Consider the following 11,930-nt stretch of genomic DNA (forward strand, 5'->3'; position numbering starts at 1 on the left):
TAGCTTGTTCCATAAATCAGCTGTTGGGCTCACTACATGTAGGAGCACAACACAAACATTTAATTGGATTTAAGGGTTTTAGGCATTATACAAAAGCAAATTTGTTCTTAATTTTTATTATACTTTCATAGATTAATCTTACTGTAGATAGGATACATCTTTTTCTGGACCAATTAGTTAAAAAGCCTGAAAGAATCAATGGATTTTCTAACAATCAACAAAAATACAACATTTGAACACATATTGTCCAGTCAATCTAAGCAGAATCATTGTTTCTGCCTGGTCTTGCCCCAATGAACAAAGTTCTTCCAACCTTGATTCTATTCTCTCTCATCCAGTTTATGATATTTCATATACCCTCCAGTGAGTGTAACAAATTCCATGACCAACATGTTTATATCATCATGGATACACAATCACTCCACACCTTCATCCCACTACTAGAGGGTCTGAGGGTTCTCTACTCCTTGAACAGAGTTCCAACCAGCTTTCCCTCACCAACACTCTTGTTTGCCTGGCTGAATACATCCTCAAATTAAACAGTTACTACTTCAATTCCACATACTGCCTCCAACTCAAAGGTCACTCACACGGCAATCTAGCCTGTCTTTTTGTGGAATAAAGAAACAGTCTTTACTTCAGCCCAAGCTGGGCTCACTTCCCAACCTTTGTATTCCTCCCTTACTTTTTTCCCCTACCAAAAAATAACCTGCATCTCTCTCTCTTTCCCCGGTCTGAGAAAGGATCGCAAATGCAAAAATGTTGACTGCTTCTCTTTCCACAGATGGTGCCTGACAACTGCCTCTTGGCTCATCTGATTAATGTTGCAATATATAGAAGCAAAATAAGTTATCAAAGCAGGTAAAGGTGTATGTTAAATTTCAGTATAAGTATAGATACTAATAACAATGAGCATTGCCCTTTTCTCTACTCCTATTTCAATCAGAATTTAGTAAGACCATTTTATACATATTCCTCTTAAAATTGGTTTACCCACTCTCCTTTCCAATATGCAACATGACTTGTTCCAATAACAATCACAGAATCTAAGTTAGTACCCCGGCCAGTTCTGAAGGGTAACCAAGAAATAGAGTCAGAAAAACCCATCCACATTAATATTATGATTCAGATAAAAAATGAAAATCACTTTTGAAATCAATGTCTCTAAAATATGAAAAGTCCCAGGTACAGACAGGCACCAAAGTGGCTCCATTAAGGGAAATTGGATCATGAAGTAGAGAATGTATTTTTCAAATGTGAATGTAGACATGGGATTGCTAAAGTGAGAAGTATTTACCCTCAAAACCTCTCTTCAGCAATTGGCCAGGTATGTTATACCTCAGGACACTATTTGTGGCCCAAGCAAATCTAGTGGATGAGTGCACTAGCTAATTACTGCCCATGTTGTATTTAATCTATCCAGATAGATCCTGTAAAATAAGAACTAACTTCAACCACACGACTCTTTCAAAGTACTGAGGCATCTATATGCATTATATTCTTGAATCCTGGTTTCAGGTTTGGGTGTCTGATCTACTTCAATTTCGAAGTACGGGTAAATTTATCGTTTACAATTTCAATGTTATTCACTTTCATCTAAATGTTATTCTCTCTCGGCAACAACAAAATACCATACAATAAAAAATAGAAATACAAGGTACTTCCCTCCCATCAATGCGTATAGCCTAGTTACCACGTCTAGTAAACATCACCTGTTTGCATGTTGTTAGTGAATGTCAACAAAACTAAAAGGAATTACAACCGACAACTTCAACTTTACGGGCATCTGAACTGAATGCTTTCGTGATAGTTTCTAACGCAATAAGCGGATGTTAATGCGGACCTTTGATGGCAGTCCGAGGGACAGTACTCGTTGTCAGCGGCTAGTCCCTCTCACTGACTCAGTCTTACAACTTTGCTTACCTGCTGCTCGGCTGCGTATACGCTGTACCTGCGGCTCAGGCTGTTGCCGCTCCACCACCTGCCCCCGCCGTGAAACACCAGGCCCCCGACTCCAGCAGCTCCTAAACCCAGCAGGACCGCGGGACTCAGCCGTTGCCGACTGACAGCACTCCTCAGGATGTTGAAAGTTGCTGCAGATTGCCTGAACATCGGCAACAACCACTTCCAAGTCGCCATTTTGGCGGAAGTTTGATAAAATCTCGCGAGAGGTGGACATCAACACGTGGAGCTGATTCTTATTCTGTTTACACTTCTATGTTGCTGCAAGTTGTCAGCGTTCCCGAGTCTTTGGTATTCAGTATACAAATAACATATAACTCACGGTAAATACGTTCATATTTGTCATAATTTTAGAGGGTTTTTACAAAAAATCTAGCACAGCAACAGATATTTCAGCTTACATGAAAGGTTATTGTATATGAATGTTCTAATTGGTCAGATCACGGACAAGGTAAAATCTGCAGATGCTGGAAATCCAAGCAACACACACAAGATCCTGGAGGAACTCAGCAGGCCAGGCAACATCTATGGAAAGTAATATTGTCTATGTTTCGGGTCAAGGGTCTCTTTTCCTTAGATGCTGCCTTAGCCTGCTGAGTTCCTCCAGCATTTTATGTGTTGCTGTGGATTTCCGGCATCTGTAGAACCTCTTGTGTTTATGAGTAATGTTCATGGGGTCATAGACCATTCAGAAATATGGTTGCAGAGGTGACGAAGCTCATTAAAATGCTGATCTCCCTTTTAAAGTAGTCCATAATCAATTTACTTATCTTGGAATTACAGTCACAAGGAAGTTTAAAGATCTCTTTCGTGAAAACTTTGTCAATCTTTCATATGCTACAAAACAGAGTCTGGTACAATGGTCACCTCTATCTATGTCCTTGGTAGGTTGTATCAATGTTGTCAAAATGTATGTTCTCCCCAAATTTTTATACTTATTTCAATCTATCCCAATTTGTATTCCTAAATTTTTTTGATTCCTTAGACTCTATTATTTTGTCATATCTGTGGCAGAATAAGCGCTCTAGAATTAATAAAATCCACCTCCAAAAATCTAAAAAAGAGGGTGGCATGGCTTTACCTAACTTTCGCTTAAATTACTGGGCAGCTAATATACGTTGTGCTGCCTTCTGGTCTTTCTTCCACGGTCAACCTGAGTGCCCTAACTGGGTGGCAATGGAGTTGAGCTCCACTAAAGAATTATCTATATCTGCACTTCTTGGCTCTGCACTCCCTAGCAGTCTGCCCAGATCAATAGCTAATCCTCTGGTTAGACACACTTTGCGTATATGGGCTCAGTTCAGGAAATGCTATGGTTTCCAGGGGTTTTCCATTTCTAGCCCTGTCGCACATAATCACCTTTTTTTACCTACCACGTTCGATTCAGCATTCCATGTTTGGTACAGGAAGGGCATTAGACATTTTGAAGATCTCTTCATTGATAACCGCTTCGCTTCTTTTCAACAGCTCTCTGTTAAGTTCAACCTGCCTAACGCTCACTTTTTCAGATATCTCCAAATCCGACACTTTACTGCTCCTTTAATTCCTAACTTTCCTGAAATGCCTGCGAAAAATGCTATGGACCTATTTCTCTCCATTAATCCACTAGGTAAATGTTTAATTTCAATTATCCAAGATAAACTAGCAGCCTTACGACGGGCCCCTGTGGATAAAATTAAAATGGCCTGGGAGCAGGATTTAAATATCTCCTTATCCGAGGAGAGCTGGGACTCAGTTCTCAAATCGGTTAACTCAACCTCTCTTTGTGCTCGCCATTGTCTCTTACAGTTTAAGATTGTTCATAGAGCCCATATGTCTAAATCTAAACTATCTCGATTCTACCCTGGCATTAGTCCACTCTGTGATAAATGCAAGAGGGGCGTAGCCTCTCTCATCCATATGTCCTGGTTCTGTCCTAGCTTGGAGAAATTCTGGAAAGATGTCTTCACTACACTATCGGGTATTCTGAATCAGCACCTAGAACCTAACCCCTTAATTGCTCTGTTCGGTTTTTGGGGCGAGACAGATTTATGTCTGGGTCCGACCAAATGCCGAATACTATCCTTTGCCTCTCTCCTGGCGAGACGCTTGATCCTCCTTAGATGGAGAGATGTTGCCCCGCCCACTCATGCGCAATGGCGTAACGACATTATGGCCTGCTTGGACCTCGAAAAAATTCATTATTCAGTTCTCAATTCGGATTTAAAGTTCCATAAGATCTGGGGGGCTTTTATCGAGTACTTTCATAACCTTCCTCTTGACTAGGGTTTTTTTTTCTTTTCGGTCCCTTGCTTTCAGCTCCCTTTTTTTCTGGTAGTAGGCATTATTATCCTCTGTTGCTAAGTGTATTTACAGTCTGGGAGTTTGACTGCCCGGACTTATACTCTCTATATTGTGTGGTGGTTGGTCTGGAATTGTTGTTTTTTTTCTTGTGTTGTGGGGCTTGGGGAGGACACTAAGCTCACTTGTCTTTAATTTAGGTGCTTTTTTGTTAAATTCTCTTCCTTTGTAGCATATTGTTATTGTATGCTTAACCTTGCTCTGTATTAATGCTCCTCATTGGGATTTGGGGTTTTTAATTTTGTAAAATGTTTTGAAAAACTAATAAAAAAAATTTTTTTTAAAATGCTGCCATGACTGACAGCTGAGGTTCAGGCACGGTTTAGAGATTGGGGGGATAAGACAGCTAACTGGTCAGCGAGAACTGCACTTTCCCCTGCCATCAGGAAAGTAAAATAGGATTGCTCACAGAGACTGAACATCCATTTCTGTGATCTGAGGTGTCCATAACGGACTGCAAGTATACACCCTGGGCGTCAACGATAGAAACGCTCCTCTTCCTGGTAGGTGGAATGCCTTTTACGCCCAGTTTGATGCACGGAATGATGTGCTGGTGAGAAAGGCCTCTCTTTCCCACAAACAGCAGGCACTCTGTCTGGCTGCAGCTGATACGAGAAAGACCCTAGCCAGGGTCAAACCACATAAAGCTGTGGGAGCTGATAGCATACCTGGTCGGGTGCTGAGGGACTATGCAGCCCAGTCAACGGAGGTTCTAACAAACATCTTCAACGTCTCTCTGGAACAGTCCACTTTCCCTTCAGGCTTCAAGGTGGCCACCAACGTCCAAGAGGACAACAATAACCTGCCTCAACGACTACCATCCAGTGTCATTGACATCAACAATAATGAAGTGTTTAGAGCTGCTGGTAATGGATTGTATTAATCCATACATTGCTGCAATGGACGCTTTCCAGTTTGCTTATTGCTCAGATTGGTCTACTGATGGTGCTGCAGCCTTTGCATTCCACTCTATTCTGTCCCACCTGGAAAATGGTGCCTCATGTGCCAGGATGCTTTTTATTGACCAGCTTGGGTTTAATAGGATCATCTCTCAGAAGCTGGTTGGTAAACTGTTCTTGTAAGGTCTCAACACCTCTCTCTGTAACCGGCTCCTGGATTTCTTGACAGAAAGGCCACAGTCAGTCCGCGTTGGCAGAAACATCTCTAGCTCCATCACACTGAGCAATCACTCTCTTCAGGAGTGTGTACTCAGCCTGTTGCTGTTGATGCTGCTGACACATGACTGCACCAAATCTTTTTGTTTGTTAATGACACAACAATGATGATGAGACGGCATACAGAGGGGAGGTAGAGTGGCTGGTAGAATGATGCAAGCACTACAACTTGAGTCTCAACGTGGAGGACCAAAGAGACTTTTGGAAGTTGCAAGCTGACCACTCCTCATGGCACATACACGGTTCCTCCGTGGGGAGAGCTAGGAGCACTGTTTCTGGGAGTGCACATAATGAACAATCTCACCTGGTCCCTCAACACCATCTCTTTGGTCAAGAAAGCACAGCAGCATCTCCACTTCCTGAGGAGATTGAGGCAAGTGAGGCTCCCCCCACCCCCCAATCCCACATCAGCATTTTAACTAATTTTTACAGAAGCATCATTGAGAGCGACTTGACCAGCTACATCACCTCGTGTGGGAATTGCGAGGTATCTTTCTGCAAGTCCCTACAAAGAATGCTGAGAGGATTAACGGGGTTTCTTTTATCAGCTAAGGTGAGTGGGAAGACAGATGATTGGGAAATTTTTAAGGAACAACAGAACTTAACTAAAAAGGCAATACCGGGGGAAAAAATGAGGTAGCCAGGCAAGCTAGCCAGGAATATAAAGGAGGATAGCAAAAGCTTTTTTAGGTATGTGAAGAGAAAGAAGATTGTTAAGAACAATGTTGGGCCCTTGAAGAATGAATTGGGTGAAATTGTTATGGGAAACAGAGAAATGGCAGAAGAATTTAATAAGTACTTTAGATCTGTCTTCACTAGGGAAGACACAAGCAATCTCCCAGATGTATGGATGGGCCAAGGACATAGGGTAACAGAGGAAATGAAACAGATTGACATTAGGAAGGAAACGGTGATGAGTAGACTGATGGGACTGAAGGCTAACAAATCCCCAGGTCCAGATGGTCTGCATCCTAGGGTACTAAAGGAGGTGGCTCTGGAAATTGCGAATGCATTGGTAATAATTTTCCAATGCTCCTTAGATTCAGGATCAGTTCCTGAGGATTGGAGAATGGCTAATGTTATCCCATTTTTTAAGAAAGGAGGGAGGGAGAAAACAGAGAACTATCATCCTGTCAGCCTAACATCAGTAGTGGGGAAGATGCTAGAGTCCATTATTAAACATGAAATAGTGGCATATCTAGATAGCAGTGATAGGAATGGGCAGAACTAGCATGGATTTACCAAGGACAAATCATGCTTGATTAATCTATTGGAGTTTTTCGAGGATGTAACCGGGAAGTTAGACAATGGAGATCCAGTGGATGTAGTGTATCTCGATTTTCAGAAGGCATTTGATAAGGTCCCACATAGGAGATTGGTGGGTAAAATCAGAGCTCATGGCATTGGGGGGAAGATATTGACATGGATAGAAAACTGGTTGGCAGATAGAAAGCAAAGGGTAGCAGTGAACGGGTGTTTCTCGGAATGGCAGGTGGTGACTAGTGGGGTGCCACAGGGCTCGGTATTGGGACCACAGCTGTTTACGATTTACATCAACGATTTAGATGAAGGCATTGAGAATAACATCAGCAAGTTTGCTGATGATACTAAGCTGGGTGGCAGTGTGACATGTGATGAGAATGTTAGGAGAATTCAGGGTGACTTGGATAGGCTGGGTGAGTGGGCAGATACTTGGCAGATGACGTTTAATGTGAATAAGTGTGAGGTTATCCAATTTGGGAGTAAGAACAGGAAGGCAGATTATTATCTGAACAGTGTAGAGTTAGGTAAGGGAGAAATACAAAGAGATCTAGGAGTCCTTGTTCATCAGTCACTGAAGGTGAATGAGCAAGTGCAGCAGGCAGTGAAGAAGGCTAATGGAATGTTGGCCTTTATTACAAAGGGAATTGAGTACAAGAACAAGGAAATCTTTTGCATTTGTACAGGGCCCTGGTGAGACCACACCTGGAGTATTGTGTCCAGTTTTGGTCTCCAGGGTTAAGGAAGGACATCCTGGCTGTAGAGGAAGTGCAGTGTAGATTCACAAGGTTAATTCCTGGGATGTCCGGACTGTCTTACGCAGAGAGGTTAGAGAGACTGGGCTTGTACACGCTGGAATTAAGGAGATTGAGAGGGGATCTGACTGCAACATATAAGATTATTAAGGGATTGGACAAGATAGAGGCAGGAAATATGTTCCAATTGCTGGGAGAGTCCAGTACCAGAGGGCATGATTTAAGAATAAGGGGTAGGTCATTTAGGACAGAGTTAAGGAAAAACTTCTTCTCCCAGAGAGTTGTGGGGGTGTGGAATGCACTGCCTCAGAAGGCAGTGGAGGCCAATTCTCTGGATGCTTTCAAGAAGGCGCTAGATAGGTATCTTATGGATAGGGGAATCAAGGGATATGGGGACAAGGCAGGAACCGGGTATTGATAGTAGATGATCAGCCATGATCTCAGAATGACGGTGCAGGCTCGAAGGGCCGAATGGTCTACTTCTGCACCTATTGTCTATTGTCAGGAGCACCCTGTATGCAGGGTCCTTATGATTGTCAATCTGTCTTACAATCTCTTTGACCTCCTACCATCAAGCAGACAATACTGTAGCATTAGAACAGGAACTGTTAGGATAGGAAACAGCTTCTTCCCTCAGGCTATAAGACTACTGAACTCCCTACCACCATGTATGAGTCTTATCATAGTCCTATCGCGTATGAAGTGGCAGTAGAATTATACAGTTTACTTTTTAACTTGTATCATATATACACCTTATTATTTGTTAATTTAATGGTAATATTACTTTATGTGTTATGTGTGTGGATTATATGTACTGTGTTGTGCACCTTGGTCTGGAGGAATGTAGTTTCATTTGGTGGTATACATGTGTACAGTTGAATGACAATAAACTGAACTTGAACTTAAATTTGAGTGTGGGTCTTCAGGCTCCTGTACTTCCTCCCTAATGGTATTAGTGCAAAGAGGTAAGTCCTGGATGGTGAGAGTCTCTAATGATGGATGCCAGCAGCTAAATTTCATTCGGAGTTTGAGGTATGTAACCAAAGACTAGCAAATTTCTACAGATGTACTGTTGGTTCCTTATGAGGGGTGATTGATAAGTTCATGGCCTAAGCTAGACGGCGTCAATTTTGACAGACAGACAGACATACTTTATTGATCCCGAGGGAAATTGGGTTTCGTTACAGCTGCACCAACCAAGAATAGTGAAGAAATATAGCAATATAAAACCATAAATAATTAAATAATAATAAGTTAATCATGCCAAGTGGAAATAAGTCCAGGACCAGCCTATTGGCTCAGGGTGTCTGACATTCCGAGGGAGGAGTTGTAAAGTTTGATGGCCAGAGGTAGGAATGACTTCCTATGACGCTCAGTGTTGCATCTCGGTGGAATGAGTCTCTGGCTGAACGTACTCCTGTGCCTAACCAGCACATTATGGAGTGGATGGGAGACATTGTCCAAGATGGCATGCAACTTGGACAGCGTCCTCTTTTCAGACACCACCGTCAGAGAGTCCAGTTCCACCCCCACAACATCACTGGCCTTATGAATGAGTTTGTTGATTCTGTTGGTGTCTGCTACCCTCAGCCTGCTGCCCCAGCACACAACAGCAAACATGATAGCACTGGCCACCACAGACTCATAGAACATCCTCATAGAACTCATCAGTTAATAACTCAGCAGGGGTGATTGATAAGTCTGTGACCTAAGGTAGAAGGAGATGAGTTATTCAGCTCAAACTTATTGCATAATCTCTCAATGAGTTGAACTGCATGTGCACGTAACGAGAGCTTTATAACTCATCTCCTTCTACCTTAGGCCACGAGTTTATCAATCACCCATCTGTGGACACTTTCTGGAGGTCCAAGATCTGTTTGCTCCATGACCGCTGGACTAAGTGTGTAAATGTAGGAGGGGACTATGTTGATAAATAAATGTGCTAGGTTTTCTAAAATTGACTCCTTATACCTTAGATCACAAACTTATCAATCACCCCTCGTAGCTGGGGTTGGTAATGGGGACAAGCTCCCACTACCTATTAAATGCTCCCAATGGTGTGCGCCTCCACTAGCCTCTGACAACCAAGTCCAGCTCCTGGCTTTCAAGTGTGGCGTAACCGTTTCTACTGACTGGAGAAGTGGTAAAGGTGGGTTACTGGTGGCTTAAAGCCAGTCGGTTTGGGCAGATGGGGCTCATCAGCTGTGGCTGGCAGCTCATCTAGGAGAAGGAAAACGCTGATATCAAGCTTCGCAGACTTGCAGCTACACCCACTCATGGGGGAGACTTCAGGAGTAAATCCTGATGGAAAAATCAGGAGCTCGAGTCCCTAGGGCAGTCCTACATTGAGTTCAATGTTGACTGGCAACTCCTGCGATGCAGCTAGTACCAAACTGTATTGGTCTCTGCCGTTCCTTTGGGTTCATCAGATTTGTGGAGAGGGAGAGCTTGCTACAGAGACAACAGCTTGCTCACCAGATTGTACTGCCCATGCTTGCATATCTAGACAGCTAGGACGCAATATCCATGGTCAACCCTGACCGATGGAGGCCCTCACCATTGAGAGGATTCTGACAGCTTGCATCACCATTTCATATGGAGGCAACAATACACAGGATTGAAAAAAAACCCATCTATCATTGATTTCAGGTCACCTTGGCTACCTCCTCAAAAAATCCAGTTAAATATGTGAGATACAATCTCTCCTGGACAAAACCATGCTAACTTCATTTAATTAATCACTACCTTTCCAAGTCAACATAAATCCTTTCTCCGAGAATCTTCTCCTACAACTTCACTCCCACTGATGTTAGGCTCACAAGGCAGTACTTTACAGGCATAGCCCTACTGGCCTTTTTGAACAAGAGAACAACATAAGCTATCCCCCAGATTTCTGGTACCTCATCCTTGGTTAACAAAGGTGCAAAAATCTCCATTAAGCCTCCCTTGCTTCCCTTAGTATCTACTGTGGGATGGATCCGGTCAGGTCTTGGATTTTTCCAATCTAATGTGTTCCAATATATCTAAAACTTTCTCCTTCCTGATACAGATGTGCATCAGGATATCAGTCTATTCCTCTCTTGACTCTTCAGCCTCCACGTCCTTCGTCCTGGTGAATACCAATGTCAGATTCATGTAGGACCTCATTCATATCTCATGATCCCACACATAGATTACTTGTCTGGTCCCTGAGAGAACCTATTCCTTCATTAGCTACCCTCTTGCTTCTAATATACATAAAATATTTTTGCATTTTCTTAATCCTACTTGCCAAAATCATTTCATGGTTCCCTTTTGCCCCCCTAATATCTTTATTTTTTTCCTGTACCTATGAATTATGAATGACATCCTTGATAACAATTCCCTGTACCTGATAAGTTTATTCTCTTTCTAACAATGGCCTATGTTTAATACTCTCACTTTAGGTTGAAATACCTGTCACTGTAACTTCTCTTACCCCACTAGAAACATAGAAACCCAGAAAACCTACAGCACAATACAGGCCCTTCGGCCCACAAAGTTGTGCCGAACATGTCCCTACCTTAGAAATTACTAGGGTTACCCATAGCCCTCTATTTTTCTAAACCCCATGTACCTATCCAGAAGTCTCTTAAAAGACCCTATCGTATCCACCGGCAGCCCATTCCACGCACTCACCACTCTCTACGTAAAAAACTTACCCCTGACATCTCTGTACCTACTCCCCAGCATCTTAAACCTGTGTCCTCTTGTGGCAACCATTTCAGCCCTGGGAAAAAGCCTCTGACTATCCACACGATCAATGCCTCTCATCATCTTATACACATCTTATTAGCCCTCCAAAATCTGCTGAGGTCCCACAACTCTGGCCTCACTAACCTCAACACTTCCAGTGGTAAATTTGTAAATTGGTTTGTTATTGTCACATCAACAGAAGTACAGTATAGTGAAAAATGTTGATTAGAATGCCATCCATAAAGATGAAAAGCAACACACACACACAAAGTGCTGGAGGAACTCAGCAGGTCAGGCAGCATCTATGGAAAAGTGTGAACAGTCGACGTTTTGGTCTGAGACCCTTCATCAGTTCTGGATTTCCAGCATCTGCAGACTTCCTCTTGTTTGTGATTGGCTAATCCATAAAGATCACTTCATTACAACAATGCTTTGAGTACAAGGGAAAACAATAACAGAGTACAGAATAATGTTACAAAGAAAGTGCATTGCAGGAAGACAGTAAATTGCAAAGCCATAATGAGGTAGATAGTGAGATAAAGAGTCTAGTTTATTGCACTTAGGAACCATTCAAACATCTCACCATAGGGTGATAAAAGCTGCCTTTCAGTCAGGTGGTACATGCTTTTGTATTTTCTGCCCAATGGGAGGAGAGAGAAGAGATGACGTCCATTGTGAGTGGGGTCTTTGATTATGCTGGCTGCTTTACCAAGGCAGTGGGAAG

General features: G+C 42.6%; 1 protein-coding gene across 1 annotated transcript in view; it reads right to left on the reverse strand.

The window, feature by feature from the left end:
- micu2 (mitochondrial calcium uptake 2) overlaps positions 1–2,155 on the reverse strand; it is a 386,621-nt gene extending 384,466 nt beyond the window's left edge. The window contains exon 1 of the mRNA XM_073043710.1: positions 1,924–2,155. Within this exon, the coding sequence (XP_072899811.1) occupies positions 1,924–2,139 (216 nt within the window). The 5' untranslated portion in view covers positions 2,140–2,155. The remainder of the gene's footprint in view (positions 1–1,923) is intronic.
- Between the last annotated feature and the right edge of the window lie 9,775 nt (positions 2,156–11,930).

This window comes from Hemitrygon akajei, chromosome 4 (assembly GCF_048418815.1).
Source record: "Hemitrygon akajei chromosome 4, sHemAka1.3, whole genome shotgun sequence".
NCBI classification, from domain to species: Eukaryota; Metazoa; Chordata; class Chondrichthyes; order Myliobatiformes; family Dasyatidae; genus Hemitrygon; species Hemitrygon akajei.